Source organism: Pholcus phalangioides, unplaced genomic scaffold, assembly GCF_987345545.1.
Source record: "Pholcus phalangioides strain wild (caught in Gottingen) unplaced genomic scaffold, Ppha-v1.0 ptg000004l_1, whole genome shotgun sequence".
Lineage (NCBI taxonomy): Eukaryota > Metazoa > Arthropoda > Arachnida > Araneae > Pholcidae > Pholcus > Pholcus phalangioides.
Window position 1 is genome coordinate 14161245 of NW_028301597.1, and position 21011 is coordinate 14182255.

Consider the following 21011-nt stretch of genomic DNA (forward strand, 5'->3'; position numbering starts at 1 on the left):
AAAATACAAATTTGTTGTACTATAACAAAATATTCATTATGATAGTATTAATTTTTAAATAATATAACTACAGATAATTTATTACATGCATTAAATGTCACTTGTTACAGTTACTAGTTCTCTGAAGGATGTTTGTATGGATAAAGCCAAAATTTGAATACCAAATTCTTTTCAGGTTTGCGAGCTGCATTTTATCGAAGAGGATATTGAAAGGAAAGTGTCGTATTATGATGAAAAGACTGGAAATTACTTTGCTGCTAGTCTTCCTCAACCTCGGCCCAGAGATGGTGCAGTTCCCTGTGTTGTCCATGGATGTCCCTTGTATTTGTCCACCCCTTCTACCAGCAGGGAAAGTCCATTGGGAAAAAAATCTTGAATTGAAAGTGAGCAAATCGCTGCTGCGATAGAGAAAAGCAAAGCAGAAAAAGAGCTCTACAATAAAAGATTTTCCTATAGTTCTTTAAATGAACTGAAAGACTGCTTGAAAAAACTGTCCTGTTCCTAAGGATTGGGATGTTCTTGTGAAGGAAGAAAATATAATTTTCATTCACATCCAAGCAGAACCAATTCCGATAATACTTTCCTCAGTTGTTGTGGATGAAAATTTGATGGTTACTGCTTTTCATAAAGATTGCAAACTGACCAGTGTTAATCAGTGTGCATTACCTACAAAGCTAACTGATGTGAATATGTTACATAAGTTTCTGTGCGATGTTAAAAACTCCATCAATGAAATGTGCCAAGATGCTTCAGCACTTGTTCAGTCAATCTGTGATATGCTTCGAACACTCGAACAATATTTAATTGAGCAGAATGTAAATACAGAAATGATTCATTTCTGAGCAATTGAAATTGATAATTTGTCACAAAAACCATTACAGGTACAGTGGAAATTTTTTAATTTTATGTGTGTGTTGCCTATTATTTTCCATATCTCCACATGCGTACTAATTCTTACGCAGCAGTAACTATATTATTTTGCCACATTCATCTACCCTGACAAAGCTATGTTCTATGTATGATGTAAATCCTAAAATTTAACAGAATGATGAAAATTTTTTGGCTTATGCAAAAGAAAAATTTGCATTGATTGGTGGTAAAGATAAGCATGTTTTACTTATTGACGGATGAAATCCACATAAAATCATATTTAGACTATAAGGGTGGGAGTATTTTAGGAATGGCATATAATAACGAAAATTATTGTAAAAAGAGGAATGATGCACCCAAGACTTCTAAGTTGGACGAAAATAAATTAAATGCAAATGAACCTATAGATTCTGAAAGTATTGGAAATTCATGTCCAAGTAATGTAAAAGGAAAGAAGAGAAAAATACAGACACTTTTATAATAGTCGAATCGTGTTATAATGAACTTGAAGCGACTGGAGAAAGCGCTTTGTTAAAACAAAATTCCATTGTAAAGTAATTCCAGGTTTTTTCATTGTTCCTATGTAAACTTATCTGGGACATTAGAGAAGTGTTTGTTAAAAAGAGATTTTTGTTATAACGTTTTTCGTTAAAACTGGATTTGACTGTAAATTCACATGAACATTTTTTAAATCATGTTATTTTGTACACAATAAAAAAAAACATGTTTGTAATGTGAGTGTGTATTTGTAATAAATTTTTTCTGAAGTATTTTTGATTTCAGTGCTGCAGAAATGGGCATATTGCAAACTTTTAATGACTATTATGAATAAGAGCATGTTATATGAAATTCAAGAATAGCATCTCTCTTTGGATAATACTAAAGTTTTTTTTCCCAAATTGACATTGGAATACTTAATTACATTGAATTATTCCAAAATTTCGGTTTCCAGGAGTGTGAAATGAGATTGTTTACAAATACGGAATTCAGATTTATATACGTAAAAAAATCCAAACATCAAAAAGGAAACTCCTACGTAAACACCTATTATGAGTATATTGCAAATTTTAATGAATATCACGAGAAATACCATATTTTTATAACTAAATAGGCTGTTTATAATTTTAGCAGAAGCACGTCTTTGGCTACTAATAGATGAATAAATCTAATTGAAAAAAAATTCCAATTAAGGTTGGAAGAAATTAATATACACACAAATTATGGAAATATAAAGTTTAGATTTACGTAAAAAAATTACGTCTAAAACAGTGTTCCCCAAAGTGGGCGATGAAAGCAATGGCTGTAACATAGGATCCTATGGGTTCGCTTGAGTTGGGGGGGGGGGCGATGAGAGAAAAATTCTGTAGAAGGGGGAGGCGATGGGACACCACAAAAAAAGTTTGGGAAACTATGGTCTAAAAGAAGACAAAATTAACTAGATTAACTCGTGAGCTAACGCTCCTGTAAAGGGTGTTTCTAGCAATACCATAAACCAGACTCGGCCTTCGGGTGGGTGACGTCACAAACGGTCCTGAGGCTTTGTATATAGGAGGTAGTGGTAGAGCCCGGATTATATGCATTTGCATATTCTGTCCTTTTTTAGAATTAATGCATATAAATGCATAAAATCGAAGAATTTTCAGAATAAGTGCATATTTTTGAAAGTTTATTTAAGCATAATCACTTTTTTTTTATCATCTTTCAAATAAATATTGCTAATAATACAGTAAAACCTCTTTTGCAGTCACCGGCGGGACATAAAAATTCATTCGTAAAAGAGGGGTGACCTTTCATCAGGGATTTGAAATGCATAATTTTTTATACAAAGGGAAAATACTATTTGACCGTAAAAGAAGGGTGATCGCATCTAAGGGGTGTCCGTTAAAAAGGGGGTTTCATTGTATTTTTATAACATAAGTTTTTATGCCGCAGGTGGAATTTGGTGAATTAATAGAGATGATCGTATTTTTCAAATACCAAGCGTTCTAATAAGGCTATTTCTATAGATATGCCAAAAGCATTAAATTTTTTTTGGAAATGGTGTCAAAATTCTTTTGTTGCTGGTATTTCGTTAATAAGCAGCTACAACAAACTAGAAACTAAAAATGTCTAAATAAAGAATCTGTAGAAGTATGCATGTGTATATGCAGGGATATTTTTTGTAAATGAAAAAATATGCACTGAGAAATAGAAAATATTGAGAATTAAAAATTCCTAAATATAAAAAATATGTAGACGTTTTTTGCCTATGCAGGTAAATATGGGGATAATTTTTTTTAAATGAATATGCACTAAGAAATAGAAAATATTCATTTTAAAAGTATATCTGCTTTTTTTGCATGATGATTTTTTTAAATGCGTATTTTCTCATTTTTGATAACATTTAAGTTTTTCATGATTTTTTTAGTTTTGGTTTCAATTTTGAGTGCATATATTAGCATTTTTAAGTGCATATTTACATATTTTTAGAACATATTTTGCCTCTTTTTTTAGTGCATATAATTCCTGCTCTAGTTATGAGATTTTGATTTCTGCTGATAATAATCAGTTCTTTCCCAAAAACTGTAATTGTTCATTCCAGCAATGGGAAATTGTAGGATGCATTAGTTATTCCCGTTTTGTTTTGAGGACTACATATTGTCATTTTTACTTTGGTATTATCCCCCCATGTTTACTTACTTTTCCCTACAAACAGAGTAAAAGCTTTGTAGTAAAGTGAGCTTTAATGAATGACAGAATTTATCTATTTTATACTCACAGAGAGGTTGGTGTGATAACCCCTCGGTGTGAGACTCTCCCTGTGGTAGCAATCTTTTTCCGTGGTCGTGCCGCCATTTCTGTTGTACCAGTGTGTCAGGAAAGTTTCTGACAAGGACGAACCGGGTATCAAACTCGCGACATCTCTAAACATCCTATAGTACTTTACGCGAGTATCTTATCGATCTGGGCTACCACGCCCTACATTAAAAAAACTATCTATAAACAAATCCCCTTTAGAGCAGTGTTACATAAAGTAGGTGGTCAGATTAGGGGCATGATAGAATCATACAAAAAACAAACTCAAAAGAATTGAATAGAATCCTTAATGAACTAAAATGATTGGGAAAAAAAGTTGGGTAGGCAGCAGCTCTGAATTAGCTGCACAGACAAAGGTAGCTAAATAAGTACAAAGAACGAAAAATTAACTTAATACAGTGTTAACCGAAAAAATAATTTTGAAGAGTAATTCCACTCAATCTCCAAAATTTTAAGGTGTAATTTTGTAAAAAGAGGGGTATCTTTTTTTTTTTAATGAAAAAACAGAGAAATAAAAATAATTCCATTAAAAAAAACTACCATTACCATTACCAAAACAACTATTTCATTTAAAAAAAATTGGAAGTAAAACTGAATTTTGTTGCGTGAATCACACATCTAGATGTGTATTGGCAAATATTGGCTACATATATATTGAAGCTTTATTACACAAAATTGTCAATTTTTATAATGTGAAAAAAAAGGCAGACTTTTTTTGTAGTCCCTCTGTATTGTATAGGATTATATCCCAGTTATGGCGATTTAAATTAGATTGATTTTTAACAAATCATATATTGAATTTTATTTGTGTATACATGAACATTTTATTGTTTGTTGTGTATTTGGGAATTCTTTGAACACATTTATTAGTCATCTTTTATGCATTTTTCCCCTCTACATATGTTCGTGTGTCTGATTAATTTATAGTTTTTACTGATATTCCCTGCTTTTTCTTGATTCATTTCTAATTTCATTGATTGATTGTATTGTAGACCTAGTGAAGTTAGGGTGCTTTGGCCATTAACAGGTTTGTATACTAAATAAATGTTTTTAATTTGGTTCATGCTGTGAATGGCCCTTTGGTGTTGTACATCAAGTGAATCAAGAAACCTGCACCTTATTTGATACTGAGTTGCCACCAGGCATTTACTTTATGGGGAAGGGGGGGGGGGTAGCCCTCATTAATGAAAGCAGTCTATGAAAAAAAAATTAATCCATGAAGTAAATTCAGGCTCAATAACCTTCCATGTCACATAAACAGGTATGTGGTGCTCATATCGTTTGCTTGTAATTCATTTGTTTGTTGTTCATTTGTAGTTTATTCGTTAATAATTCAATTTAATTATTCAATTTAATTTAAGAGATTAAGGTAATTAATTAAAAAACAGGTAGGTGATAGGAAAATATACTTTCTTAATGATTTAAACAAAAAAATAGATTTTCATTTTTCCATACCCTGATTGTATCCAATCAGATTTACAGATGAAGGAAAAAAAACTGGGCCCTGTAAAAACAAGATAAAACCACAAAGGCTCATAGATATTTTATGAAATACAGTCAAAATATTGTACCATACTTTTTATTCCAGTTCCTTCAGAATTGTTATATAGAAGTTTCACCGCATTTTGATTCACATTTTATGAAAATTTAATTCCAACTTTAAAATATTGAATTTACTTCTCATGCTTTACATTGAATAAATATTTTAGGAAAATAAGTTAAGTCTTAAATACTATTAACACTTAAACGACCGCTCACGAGATTTCTTGTGTTTCAATGCCGAGACCTAAAAGACCGGCAACAAGATTTCTTGATTGTTTTTCATTTCCAAATGAGAACATTGCCGGTCTTAAAGTAAGCTTACAGGAAATAATATGCGGTCATTTAAATGTTAAAATAAAAATCCAATTTCAAAAAAATAACTTGATAAATGGATAATTTTGTTTGACTTTGTTGATGATTTTAAGCAGCCTAAAACTGAGCTCAAACTTTAGGCCTGCACGCCATCATCCGTTGAATTTAACATGTGCTAATATCACATCAGATAGCCTCAAACTGATATGATGGTAATCACATGTAGTGTAAAAAAAATTAAATTTTTCATTATAACTTGTTCATTTGCATTCAGGAAAATGAATTTTTAAAAAAAGAAGAGCTCTGGCAATAAAATGCATACACGTGTAGGCATTTATCAGCATCCTGCAAAATAACTTTTCAACAGGACAATATCATAAACATCCGAATCAATTTTTCATGCAATATTAATCTACATCAGATAACTTGACTGATATAATATCTGACATCACATGATCATCTATTGCAAGATTCTTTGACGACTGAGCCACAGTGAGAAGATCATAAGTATGCTGCAAAAATTTTCAAAGAAATTGACTAAATTATTTCTAAAGAAGCCCAAACAACATTTCATCATTTCATAACTTTCATAATTAAGTATTGTTTCAAGTATGCTGTCTTTTTATTACAATTAGCAATAAATTGTTTTGTTTGGTTAGTAATCAACCATTAAAACTGTACTTTTAAAATCTCATTTCAAAGTTTAAATACGTTCAAGTGTGCCATAAGAAAAGATAGGTTAAAAAAAACTGATCTATTTATTGCATAGGTTCTCAAACATTTTTGTCCTACCGCTCCTCAAAAAAAAAAAATTCTCACCCCTCTTGCTCCTTTATTAAGCAAATTCATAGAATTCCATATTGTTTGCGTAACTATTATTGCCCCCCCCCCCCCTGCCAGGAGAAATATCACCCACTTTGAGAAACCACAAGTCTATTAACTCTTGCTACTACTGGGACATATATGGCCCATAGACATTTTATTTTATCATCAATATCGTTTGCAAAATGGATTTGAATAAAAATAACTTGATTCAATGCATTTTAATCATTATCACAGTAACACTAGAACATATGTGCCCCACTAAAAAACACTGACACATATCCCTTCTCCTTCGGTGATTTTTAAAAACTTTTTCAGCATATTATAGATATTTATATTCTAGTTGATTTATTAAAGTTTTTTTTTCATTATGCTGCTAAATACTGATTCCAAATTGGCACTTATTTTGTTAGATTGAATCTAGTTTTTGAGATGAAGTGAAAATTAAATTCCAATAGTAACACCATAAGCAGCATACAAATCAAATTGAAACTGTGTATTATAAATAAATACATTAAATCATTGGTAGAGATATTTTAGTGATTTTAAGGCATCGATTCTGAATCTGACATTGATTTTGCTCAATTGGTTCTAGTTTATGCGATAACACATACTCTAAACAATGTGATTTTTACACTGCTTATGTATTACCATTGAGAAATTCAATTTTTACTTTTTCTCAAAAACTAGAGCCAATCTCACAAAACCAATGCCAGATTTGGAATCACCACCCCCTAATATTCTCTAAAACCATTGAATTTCCTTAAGAACATGCACAATTTTTTTTTTTAAGCAGCATTATTTTTAGAGAAAAAAAAATGCGTGAATGGGCTGAATGAGTCTTATTGAGGGACTTTTTCAAGTCACAAAATATAGATTTCATCTTTCAGAAGACAGATTTGCTGAATTTGACTGCAAAGCACGATTTTTATTTTTTTTTTATTTATTATTATTATTTTTTTATTTATTATTTTTTTTTTATTTATTATTATTATTTTTTTTTGCATTCAAATTTTTTATAGCAAAAGAAAATACAAAAAAATGCTTCTTTCACTTTCCTCACTATTTTGAAAATTTGTGCATTAAAGAACCCCAGGTTTATATACTCACTGTTTTAAATTCTACCACCTTTTATTTGAATATGAATATTATTTTACGTCACATCGTATTTTTCATGCAAGGTTTGGGCGGCAGTAGCAAGTACTTATCATTGTTTTCACTGTACCATCTAAAACTTGAAAACCCCTGTTCAAATAGGGGTCAATTAACTTACAATTTCAAAATTTCATTGTCTTATGAGGGAAGGGGCATACAGCATTCAAACAAATAATCATGCTTTTTTGAATGAGGGAAAATTAAAATTAATAGAACACACATGATACCTACTCTTCATAACTGAATGATTATCAAATTTGTTGTTATTATCATCACCATCAGACCCGCTATCAAATATGAGGGTATTCTTTAATGTTCTTCTCCTGGTTCTTGGCCTAATGGGAACATCACTGTCTTCATCGCTGTCCTCAGAGCTTAAAACAGTCTGCCTCTTGCGTTTAGTTTTTGTAGCTCTAAATATATGGTCGTCATCATCATCAGAGCTTTGAGCTTGTCTGTTGCTGGCCATAACAAATTTGGTAAAACTTCCTCAGAGTAATAAAATCATCATTCTCACATACTGGCTAATGAATCAATGATCTAAATATAAAAAAAAGAGCAAAACTGAGAAAAATATTTTATAGAAAGTTTAGTTTTGATTCACAGTAGGCCCTATACATTTTTTTTAAAAGCATAATTTTATATTTTCTCTTGCAGTATTCAACTGATTCAATGAATATATTATATAAAGAAAAAAAAATTTACCAAGTTATACAAGTGATGCTTTTACTGTCACGAGAGCAGGGGAAATGTCATGCATTTTCATTCTCACAAAGAGCATAAAACATTTTCTCCAAGGCACGATAAAACCTCTAAAGATATCCACAGTAGCTGTGGGTAAAACCATGCCCCCTAGGGCGGAATCTCTTGCCCCCCCCGCCAAGCCAGACTTTTCACAGGCCTTTCTATAGGGAATTTATAACGTGAAAAAACAAAAACAATTATAAGAACTGTCTTGAGCCCAGTCAACCCTACCCTTGTGAGGACCATGGGTAAAACACAGGGAAAGTACCCAAGGCAAACTTTATATTGTTTTTTGAAGACATTTTTCAAACAAATGACAGAAAGGCTAAATTCTCATCTACAAATTCTGGCAGAAAAAAAATGTTCCAACCTGAAGTGTTTTTGGTCAAAATCAATAGTGCAGAATTTTCTTATACAGTGTGGGGGGTAATTTTTTTTTACTTCCTGAGGTGGGGATTCATGTATTTTACTGAAAAAATACACTATAATCTCAGCTGCTGACCCCCTAAGAGGAAGGGTTTTGACTCTTCCCCACTTCGCACAAGCCAATGGTCAAGATCAGGGGGGTCCATACTACCATTTCAGTCCAAAGGCTAGATATGCAGCATATCTTATGCTTGCGGGCCAAAATCCTATATACAGAGTGATCGCATGATCTGTATTTTGCAGAACATTCTCATAATTTTGGCTGTTCCTACTTTTTTTTTTTTATAAAATGTAGTTTCTTCTCGTTATTTTCACCTGGGCGCATTTGAATATTTGAAAAACAAAAAATAAGATTATTTTTACCACTTATGAACTATGTTCCGATAATTATGACTATCATAATTAATTGGTCATAAATATAGGCCTATTCCTTTTGCATGTGCAAAGTATTTTAATTTTTATAAACTATTTGAATGACTTTATAAGCAACTTGCAATTTTTTAAGTGCAACTTGCAGTAGCCTTCTATTTTCCGCCATTGGTAATTTTTTCAGTAATTTTAACGATAGTTGGCAATTTAACTTACCTCTGACAATTTTTCAGCTACAATTCATAAATTTACTTGCATTTGACAATTTCTTTTGGTTGCCATTGGCAATTTTACTAGCATTTGACACTTTTCTGGTGATATCCCGTATGAATCCCAATTTCCAGAATTTTTATGAAGGAAATATGGTCGGCCTAGGTATTTATAGCATTGCGTGTATTGATACTTTTCTACCGGGCCAGATGAAATACTTTGGCAAGCTGCATTCTGCCTGTAGGCTGGAGGTTGTGCACCCCCTCAGCATTATATCCAAGGGTCTGTCCAAACTTTTTTATAGGATCCTATTTTTAAGATCATCATTTGATCATTTTTGTCGCACTACAGTCATTTTCTGCATACAAGGGCTAATTAGACGAGACCTAAAATTTATTGCCAATTCTGAACGGCAGGCTTGTTTTTTATACTCATCGAGAGGTTGTGCGCTAACCCCTCGATGGAGGACTCCCTGCAGTCATGTCGCCGTAAAGTTTTCTGACAAGGACGAACCAAGTATTGAACTCGCGACACCTCTAAACATCTTTTGGTACTTTAGGTATCTTATCGACCTAGGCTACCGCACCCTCCTATTTTTAAGAAAATTTTCATTATATTTGTGGACTAATGAGTCCACAATTTAATATATTATATAATATATTTCATTAATTTTGTGAAAAAATTAGTTATTTTGTGGGGAAAGCTATATATATATAAAATCTAAGTAAACTTTTATCACAAAAGGAATGAAATACCAAATTTATGGTTTTATTCATTTGTATTTTGTGAAGGGCCAGTAAAATTTTGGCTAAACAGACCCGATATTATTAACAGACCAGACAGTATTAAAAGTATTATGTAGAGGAAAGATGTCCTCCCCACTTGTTAATACAAGATATACAGAAAACTGACTATATGTAGAATTGGTATTTTTTTTGTCAAGTAAAATTAATCTCTCCCTCCACAGGGACTCAAATCCCAGTCTCTCGTATATACCATACCAGTGCACTAAGGGCCTTCTCACATGGGAATACTCAAATCGAACTCAAGTAGCCTAGAGTTGAGTTGACCTGAAAAAGTCAAGTTGCTTGTTCTCCCTCACACTGCATCACTAAAATAGAGTTAAAATCTCAAAGCCCAGGAAAACCAATTTAAATGACACCGTGCTTTGTTCACCTTTTTATCTTCCTGCATTTTATGAACCAGGGTAAAAAAAATTTAAATTTTTATTGATTCTAGCAGCGATAAAGATGATTTTTTGAAAAATTTTCAAAATAATCATCCTACACTTTTATTTCCACAAAAAAAAGAAAAAAAAAAAAAAAAAGAGTTAAATTATGGAGTACATCCATACACTGAAAATAATATTCATCGTACACTATTTGTCACACAACCAAAAGGGAATCAGATTCCTTGCATTCTACAGAAGTGCAACCTCAACCGATGCAAATATGAAAAATATTTCCCTGTCACTTTTTCAACTAGTACGTAATGTCGCCAATGACTCCGTAGTGCATAGAGATGTAAAATTCTCAAGAGTAATCTTTAGAAGATAATCTCATCAACGAGAATATTCAAGAATATTCTCTGGAGGAATTTCTATTATAATTAACTTGAGAATATTCTTATAAGTTTTGATGAGAATATTCTCGTGTTATTTATAATATATAGTTATATATAATATCCTTGAGAATATTCTCTGGAAGGACTACTTTTATAAATTACTGGGGAATATTATCGAAACTTAAATATTATTAACTTAAGAATTATTCTCAAGTTATTAATAATAGTCCTTCCAGAGAATATTCTCCAGTTATACAAGTCCCCCAAAGTAGAATGTTTTGCATTGTTCTGCAATGAGCCCTCGACTGACTGGAAATGTTCTGCAGTTCCCATAATCGTGTTTTCTACATTTTTCTTAAAATTCTTCCAGATTGTTCTGCAATAGCACTGACTGTTCTGCGACGTACGTCGCAGACTTCGGCATATTCTGCTTTGGGGTACAAGTCCTTCCATAGAGTATTCTCAAGAATATATGTAATAACATGTATTATTCTCAAGTTATTTATAGAGGATTTATTATGAGTCTCATTATTTTCGATAAGAATATTCTCTATTAATTTACAATAGTAGTCCCTTGAGAGAATATTCTATGTCCCCGTCTCTTTTCCTGTCAAGACGACGGGAATACTAAAGTTTGTAGCCCATAATATTAAAGTTTAAAAACAAGAAAATGAAACCAACATGGCTGAATTACACACCTTACAAAGAAATTGATTGATACAGAATGCAAGTGTATGTACATTGAAGAAAACAGTTCTGTATCTTCTTAGAATGAAGGTGATTATATAAGAATAGCTTCCTTTGTCAATCGACTTTGGTTTAATTTTTTGTTTTGAACTTATTTCTGAAAATTTACCTAATTTTGCAGGGCTATCATTTCAACTTTTTCCAGGGGGGGGGGGGGGGGGCAAAGAACATGTACTCAATGTATGTATATAATCATGGCCTCCACATCCTGTAGCGGGGGCCTCTAGGCTGGAATCTTTTGCGGGCCCCTCGGTCAGACTTTTAACAGGTCCCTTCTGTAGTTAATTTATAGTGTGAAAAAACAAAAAAATGATGATAACTGTCCCGGGCCCCAGGGCTAGAGCCCTGTCAGCCTCCCCTATGTGGGGGCCATGTATATAATATAGCACTTTTAATGTATTTTCAAAAGCCGGAGGAGACAATGACCCCCTAAATGACAGGCCTGTAATTTTGAAACAATTTTTAAAGGTTTTAATCTGTAGGTTTCTAAAATATTTATAACTAAACTTTTAAAACCTCTCATCACACGACCAAGAGAATATTTTAAGAATATTCTGAAACTAAAAGTCGTCATTGGGGGGTGATTATGCGAAAAATTACTTTGTTTTAAATATTAGGCAATGAAAAAACTGATTTATATTTCATAATATAACCATTAGTAAAAAAAAATTCATTTAAAAGAAAAATGAATGTTCTCAATTATTCTCCAATTTTTACATTCAAGAGAATATTCTCACCTCATAGTAGTATCTCTAGTAGTGCAAGATATTTTGTGTCCACTATCATTGTGTGAGGAGCTCCATAGAAATATATGTGTTGGATCACCTGGATACCGAGTCTCCTATCAGTCATAATACTTCAGTATTTCTGTGTAGGGCTTCCTCACACAGAGATACTTGGTCGTACAACTGATAGGAGATTCAATGTCCAGAGCAGCACTGTAACTAGGCTGGGGCACTGCCCCAGGGCCGCGAGCCAAATGGGAGGCCACACAAATAATGTACATTTATTTTGCATAATTTTTTCCCTCTTACGGGACCCAATAAAATATCTACCCCGGGACTCCCAAGAAGGCAAGCTGCCACCCTGATTTAGAGTATTGAGAATACGTATATTTCAAGTGAGCTCCTTGCACGAGGATATCGCAACAAAATATCCAATGCCACATTGCACGCTAGGTGAATGCAACAAAAGTATCCAGACTCTTGAAATATCCCTTCAAATTTTCATTGGTCGATATTGTACAAGGAGGTGTGCTTGATGCTGAATTTCATAACAAGATGAACAGTTATATTACACATAACCCCAAACCCCTCTCAAATGGAATGCATATAGGTCACACACAGGTAAACCCTATACCCCTCCAAGAAAAACAGTTAGGTACATTTTTCTCTCTCTGTATGGTAGCAACAGTCAGCTTTTAAAAAGAAATAAAGCTTCTTTATGTTATAGAACTACAACCCCCTCAAATATTGGATATTTATAACATGAATTTGACTTACCTTAGAGATTATTAACAGTCACTCATCAGGAGTAATCATCTGATTTATTAATTCCTGGTCAGTCTTTCTTTTAATTCCATAGAATGCAAGGAATCCATTTCCTGTTGGCCGTAACCAATAGTATACAATGAATTTTATTTTTAATGTATGGATGTACTGCATAATTTTCTTTTTTGCAGAAATAATAATGTAAGATGATTAGTTATAATTATAAAATATTATCAACTCCATTGCTGCTAGAATCACTAAAAATTGGATTTTTTTTCTGCTACATAATGTACAGGGGATACAAGGTGAACTACGCTGTGTAGTTTTTACTAATTTTCCTGGGCTTTGAGTTTTTTTTAGAATGCTTTGAGGGAAAATGGGCAACTCGAGTCATTCACGTCAACTCTCCAGTAGAGGCTACTGGAGTTCAATTTGAGTATCCCCATATGAGGAGTGCCCTAAGAATATACAACAGACTGGGATTTGAGTCTCCATGAAGGTAGAGATGAATTTTTCTTCCTAAAAAAAGCAGTATCTCTACATACTGCTCCAGTTTTCCATTATATCTTGTATTAAAGTATTAGAAAAATATTGGTTTAAAAATTGCTTGTTGGGCTACACAAACACGCAACCTGCACATAATTTTGTATTCAAATGTAAGCCACAATTAGATAATGAACAATAAGTGGTTTTCTTTTCCTAGTACTAACATTAACCTTACTTGGGAAAAAAGATTTATGCACACAATATAATATGATCAAATCCCATAGAAAAACAATCGAGAACCTACTTTTTTTTATTTAACTGAAACTGAGATCAAGCACCCAAACATAAACCAAAGATTATTGCACAAAAGATAAAGATTAATCGGCAAGAGTCAAAAGCTTTAACTTGAAGCTCCAATAATTCAAACATGTCACCAGTCTTAAGTAGCTATTAAGAAATGCTTCTCGTTTTGTCCATTCAAGAACTCAGCCTTATGACGATCTAACCAACAGCGTATTAAGCATTCAAACTTGTGAATCAACATGTGATTGTATCATTTGAATTGACCAAGCAATGAAAAAAGATTCAAATAAAAACCAATACGAAATCAAACATCATGAAATTTAAAAAAAACAAAATTAACTTTTGTTTTGTTATTGTTATTAAATATACGCTTTACACAAACAGGTTAGCATTTCATATTATATATATAATACACGGTTATTTACATCAGCAGCTTGATATCAAGGCAACACCAACACAGTGGAGTTCATCAACATGATAGACGAGGTTTGTACATGTGTTGTGAACATGGTTTCATAAAAACAATGAATTTTTCACACCTTTAATTGTTATAGCGAAGGTAATACTTTCATCCTGTGATGAAATTGTATCTTCGCAAAAAATATAGTTCCTTCAGAGAGAGCAGTGTACATTCTAGACTAAATATTCTAGAAACCTTGTGTAAAAAAAACCACACAGACCCGGATTCACAAACGAATGTTGCCACTCCTAATTTACCTAAAGTTTTCAGAAACACCTCCACAAAAAAGTAGAATTTTAATATGACCATATGCAGCAAACTTTCCGTGTTTTTCTGGGATAAAATAAAATTCAAAGTTGTGGGGGCACCAAAATTACTCAAGTGCTTAGGGCCTCTAAACTTCTTAATCTGGCCCTGACCACTGGCTCCAATGCCACTGTTTTCAAATGAGCTTCACTGAAAAAACTGTTAATTTAACTGTGCTACAAAAAACAGTTGCCAAGATAGGGTAGTCAACATATGGTCAAGATAGGGTGCATTAGTGCAGAACTCCTTAATATTAGTCTTACAGTAAGACTAAGTAATTAAGTAAGACTCTTACTTAATATGAAGTCGTCTTACATTAGTGGTGACGTCATGACCGGCAGCGCGACCAAACATGGAGGAAAGAATAACGAATTATAATAATGTATTATAACTAGATCCCGGATTATATGCACTAAAAAAGTGACGAAATATGCTCTAAAAATATGCACTTAAAAATGCCAAAATATGCACCTAAAAATGCGGAGATATGCACTTAAAATGCCGAAATATGCACTTAAAATGCCGAAATATGCACTTAAAATGCCGAAATATGCACTTAAAATGCCGAAATATGCACTTAAAATGCCGAAATATGCACTTAAAAATGCCAAAATATGCATTAAAACCCAAAATATACACTAAAAAATCATGAAAAAGGTGAAAATTATCGAAACTGAGAAAATATACATTTAAAAAAATCACTATGCAAAAATGCAGATATGCTTTTAAAATGAATATTTTCTATTTCTTAGTGCATATTCATTTACAAAAAATTATCCCCATATTTACCTGCATAGGCAAAAAACTTCTACATATTTTTTATATTTAGGCATTTTTAATTTCTAGTTTGTTGTAGCTGCTCAGTAACAGAATAACTAGTAATAAAATAATTTCAACACTATTTCTAAAAGAATTGAATGCTTTTGACATATTTCTAAAAATAGCCTTAATAACAGAACACTTGATATTTGGAAAATATGAACATCTCTATAATTCCCTAAATTCCACCTGCGGCAGAGAAAACCCGATGTTATAAAAATAGTGAAAAACCCTTCTCAGATGCGGTCACCCTTTTTTTACGGCCAAATAATATTTTCACCTCGTATAACAGAAGTATTCATTTCAAATCCCTGATCAACGGCCACCCCTCATTTACGAAAAAATTTTTTTTTATCCCGCCAAAGAGAGGTTTTACTGTATTATTAGAAATATTTATTTGAAAGATCATAAAAAAAGTGTGTGATTACGCTTGAATAAACTTTCAAAAATATGCATTTATTCTGAAAATTCTTCGATTTTATGCATTAATGCTAAAAAAGGCCAAAATATGCAAATGCATAGCTCTAATTATAACCATCGAGCTCATATTACTTGATATAAACTCGATGATTATAACCTCCTTGGATTAGAGCTCTATCCCAAACATGAGCTTCGTGCATCGAGCTTATATTACTAGAACTCCTTAATAATATGAAGTCGTCTTAATATTACTGGAGGGCGGGGCTAACGAGAAAGAGAGGGCTACGGCACTCGAAAGTCACGTGACCAACTGGGTCCTACTTTTTTTCGTCGCTCGTTCGTGTTGCTGCTTGCTTTAGCTGCTGAGAGGAAGGCATTTTTTCAGTGCTTCGAATATGCGATCTAATAATCTCAAGCTGAATAATATTTTATCTTTGCCAATTTTAGCTTCTGAGAAACATGCAAATGCAGGTGAGTGTTAAATACTACCATCATTGTTATTATTAATTTAACATATTTGTCTGTATAAAGTAAATCAAATTGTGTATGTTACCAGTGCGAAGCTGTTTGTATTTCTGGCATGGAAATTGCATGATTTAACTAATCAGTAGGGGTATAATAATTAATTAAGTTTAATTTTATACCTTAAATCGCAAATTTGCGAAATAATGAACAGCTTGACTAAAGTAACTAATAATTGTTATTCAAATCATCTAGAAAAGCGTTGATACACATGTATGGTGCAAATTTTTTGCCTATGATGAGAGTATAATGTAAATAAAATGCACATATACGCTCATATCACTTAAATAAAATTATGGCTATGGTTAGTATAATGCAAATAGAATTTTAAAAGATGAGTGGGTTTATCAATTTAAAATGTAATGGTATATTAAGGAAAGTAAAATCGTTTCTTTTTATTAGCATTGTGTATAATTTTATTGCATATTTCAAGAAACTAAAAAAAGAAATTTTTCCTTAAATTCAATATTGGCTAATAGGTTTTTATTTTTTCTGTTTATAGATAGATTGCACTGCCCAAGCGATGTATGTGGCAAGTTGGTGATCAACGATTTGTTCGCCAAGCGAGGAGCCTCTGAGGTCACAGTAAAAAAAGTAAGCAATTTTCCTTCAAATTCAATATTGGATAAATTTTTTTTTCTTCTGTTTATCCGTATAAAGTCGATCCCGCTTATAATGTTTTCTTGCTTATAATGCTTAATAAGAATTACTTAGTAAGAAGTACTAAGATTTCCCACATTCAAAGCGTTTTCCCACTTACAATATTTTTCAATGCCAGATTTTTTAAAAACCTTATAAGCGGGATCCACTATATATTGCAATGCTCCAGCAATGTTGTGTAGCAGGTTTGCAAATGTTATGCATTAGCAGTCTTCTCCCAGAAGCACCAAGGTGCTCAATGCTCATATCTGATTTCATGTTCGCGAGCACTTCATCAACGCTTCAATTGAACGCCCTGTAAAAGTTACACTCAAGTATTATATTCATGCAGATTTCATTGATACACATTTGTGTAATCATTTATTAATGAACAGTAAAATAAGTTTGAATAGTTTTTGTAAGAACTTAGCCTACATTTTATATGTTTATGCTTTGTTCATTTTGAAAGTGTTTGTATTTGTACTGTAGAGCGTGTTTCCCAACCTTTTTGATGTAGTGGACCCCTTAGTGAATGTTAAGACACACAACACAGACTCCTGTAGCGAAGGGCAAATTCCATGTTACCTTCCCGTAAAATCCAAAATGTGTTTTTTTAATAATTTATGTATCAAAAAAATTGAAGTACTAAATTACAATTGCACAGCACTAAATGTGTTCTTTGTGTAATAATAGTAAATAATTGTCGCAGGGCCCATGGGGGCCCGTTGAAAAACACTGCTGATTTTGTTTTCTGCTGTGTGTTGTATCTGTTATGACAATGTTTTAACATCTGTAACAAATTCTGGAGATTTCGCTTAATTTATTTTTAATGTTTTTTAGGGAACTTTCTGAAGGGTTGAATGCATCTGAGAACAGTTTTGTCTCATCGGAAAGATATGCTGGTTTCTTCTATGTAGTTGTTCTCGCTGACGTGTTGCTGTATGTTTCTGATGAGCCTGTGATCGAGTGCGGGTTAAAACAGCTGGAGTTACTATGACTCTCCTGTGGTCTCTTGATGCCTTGTCATCTGATTAGTGATGCGCATGGATTGATTGACGAGATTCCCACTGGCCCTATCTTCGACTGGGGCATGGCAAGATGTTTTAGATTCGTTCCAGTGGTTCAAGTATTACGTTTCTAATTGGTCCCAGTGTTTCGAGTGGTGATTTCATTCCTGTGAGTGTCAAATCGTGCACGTCAATTTCTTGATGTCATTACGGGGATCTGCAATTTTTGTGATACTGTTTCTTAAGATGACATTTTATTGTGAGTGAGTTGAAGGTCCTTTATTTCAAGTAAGTAATGTTTATTCCAGAAAGAAAGTGTGGTAGTTGACGTTTTCCTCTTCTGGAAAAGATCCTGTATTTTTCATCCATGTTTATATACGCTAAAATATTATACTGTATTTTGGTGTGCAATACTCAATAATTAAAACAACTTGAAAGATTATTATTGCTCTTATTTGGTTTTTGAGCTTATGAAGCAGAATCTGTAGTTTCAGTAGAGAATAATTTGGAATTTCCAAACACACAGAACTGCTTTACGATAGGTTTCCCTTTAAGCATTATTTAAGACAGTGGTTCTCAACCTTTTTTGTGACTCGCTTTTCTGTATATAATTTCGATGGCGGAGCCCTTTTTGCATATAATTGTTATGGCGGACCCCTGTAGACCTTTTTTATTTATCAAATTTACTGATTTATTTTATTTTCCTGGAGTCGCTGCGGAGCCCTTAGAAATTGCACACGGAACTCCAAGGTTTCCGCGGAGCACTGGTTGAGAATCACTGATTTAAGATATCAAGGTGGTAGTATGCTCCCACAAAATTATTTTATTTCTAGAAAAATTTAGTTAGGAAAAAAAAAAACTTTCTTTCAAAAATTATATTTGATCAAACTCATGTTTAGAAAAATTTTCAAAGTAGGTTGCAAAAACAGCACACAATAAACAAAAATAAATATTCTACATGTTCAAGACAAAAATGACAGGATTCTATCATTTTAAAATCTAGAAACCCATCCACCCGAGTGGTTTATTTGGAGGGGGGGAGGGGGTGTGAGGGAAAATTGGAGCAACTGTGGTTGTTGCGAAATTGTTGTTTACATTTGTAGTATTTGGTAGCTTCAACACTTTGGTGGTTTTTATTTCTTGTAAAACTTCAGCTTTGTAACAAATTATGCATTGAATTATTGAAAAATAAAAATTTTGTACACATCTGTCTGATTTTTTTTCTCATATTTCAGTATTTTTTCACAGTGAATAAGCAGTTTACAAAATTTCTTTAATGGGCAAAAAGTTGTATTTTACTGCATAGAATTAAGCTATAGATCTTGAATCGCTAATGCAAATATACTTTATTTCAGTACGTGTTTGACCAATAGATTGTCATTTGAGGGTTATGAAAATGCATTGGAATATAATACTTAGTGAACCTGATAAAATTTACTTGAAGGGTTCTTTTCCAGATATTTCCTGCTTTTAGCAGGTAAATCGGTGCAGTGTATTTTCAGCAGTTTGTTATCCCAATTTTAAGAGTAAAAAAATTTTTTTATTCTTCCAGTGTTTATCATTTTTCAAAAAACAAAGTCTTATTCACAGGTTTTTGCATAATATATTGCGTATATATATTAGACCAGTCGACTCAACCTTTGACATTGGGGGCCCCATATCGCCTAGGAGCCTTGCTCCAGGATGTGGGGGCCATGAGATTTGTATACAGTAATTGTCTAGTAAGAAAATATATCCAATATTTGAGGGAAAATGACATTCAAATTTGTGTAGAAAGACTTGGAAGCTTAATATTTCGTTATATGAGTGTTATGTCATTTTTTCTCTTTAAACTGCTTTGGGCAGAACATTCCCTGCGATTTTTCGCAGCATATAAATACGCAAAGTTGGAAGAACTTGGCTATTGCAGAGGATGTTTTGCAAGAAAGTCATGTTACGGGGGAACAGGGAAAAAAAGTTAGGACCCAGTTGGTCACGTGATCGTCGTTTCTGCTCGGAGTGCCATAGCCCTCTCTTTCTCGTTAGCCCCGACTGGAGGGAGTATGACGTCAGCGGTCTCCGTCTTGGTATAGCCACCACAATAGGGGTACCCTTATCAAGTCGCCTTAATCTAATGTATATATGAGCTGACATCATCATCATCGTGTCTCCCAGCAATAATGACCTTCCCCCCCCCCCCCCCCAGACTTCCAAGTCAATCTCAGCATATGATATAATTCCAAAATTAACTAAAGACATAATGCCAGAATTAATGAGATATAATTTCAGAATCAACGAAAGAAATAATTTCAGAATCAATGAAAGAAATAATTTCAGCATTAATGAAAGAAATAATTTCAGCATTAATGAAAGAAACAAATCCAAAATTGATTAAACTAATAATTCCGTAATTAATTTCAAAACACCCTAAACTATATGGATTGATGCAAGTGGATAATATAAGAGAATACGGAGACATTAATTTTCATTTTTGTGCTTGAGAAGATATAAATAAAAAGCTGAAATTAATGTTATTGCATGGATATCCACCTCGAAAGTGGGTCTGGCTCATTATTCTGTATTTAATTTTCTGGGCTTCAAGAGAACTCAATATTTCAAAAATCGAGAATTCAATACAATTTCTAAAATTATTGATGCGGCGAAAAACCCTCCTAAATTTCCGCATTTCTATGCTAAAATCGGCAATTTTAACATTGATCTCTATGGGGGAATCGTGTTTGTTTTCCCCGAGTCACGTGGTTTCCTTGCATTAGATGTAGACGACGTCGCGGCGGCTTGATCTCCCTCCAGTAATATAAGCTCGATGGATACGCCTTCATGTACTGTATACTTAGGGTGACCATACGTCCCGTATTTCCCGGGACAGTCCCGGTATTTTCTGTTTTTTTGGCCGTCCCGACTTTTTGGCAAAAGTGTCCCGGTTTTTCCCGTATTTTACACGAAGCCAACTTGAATTTTTATTCTTTATTGAAGTCAAAGATTGATATTATTTTTCAACTCATA

At 33.1% G+C, this 21011-nt stretch overlaps 1 protein-coding gene and 1 long non-coding RNA gene across 9 annotated transcripts in view; one reads left to right on the forward strand and one right to left on the reverse strand.

Annotated features, from left to right (window-relative positions):
* LOC149086576 (uncharacterized) overlaps positions 1–14528 on the reverse strand; it is a 79807-nt gene extending 65279 nt beyond the window's left edge. The window contains exons 1-3 of one of the 8 annotated variants that reach the window (XM_089230939.1): positions 14375–14528; positions 13059–13159; positions 7729–8037 (exon numbers count right to left, since the gene is read on the reverse strand). In XM_089230939.1, the coding sequence (XP_089087065.1) occupies positions 7729–7966 (238 nt within the window). In that variant the 5' untranslated portion in view covers positions 7967–8037; positions 13059–13159; positions 14375–14528. Of the gene's footprint in view, positions 1–7728; positions 8038–13058; positions 13160–14260 lie in introns of all 8 variants that reach the window. The other 7 variants (XM_089230932.1, XM_089230933.1, XM_089230936.1 and 4 more) reach the window with 7 other exon arrangements.
* A 1660-nt stretch (positions 14529–16188) lies between these two features.
* LOC149086577 (uncharacterized) lies at positions 16189–18848 on the forward strand. Its single transcript, XR_016192560.1, has 3 exons — positions 16189–16311; positions 16865–16956; positions 17842–18848. It is a non-coding gene; the product is annotated as an uncharacterized LOC149086577 (long non-coding RNA).
* The last annotated feature ends 2163 nt before the right edge of the window (positions 18849–21011 follow it).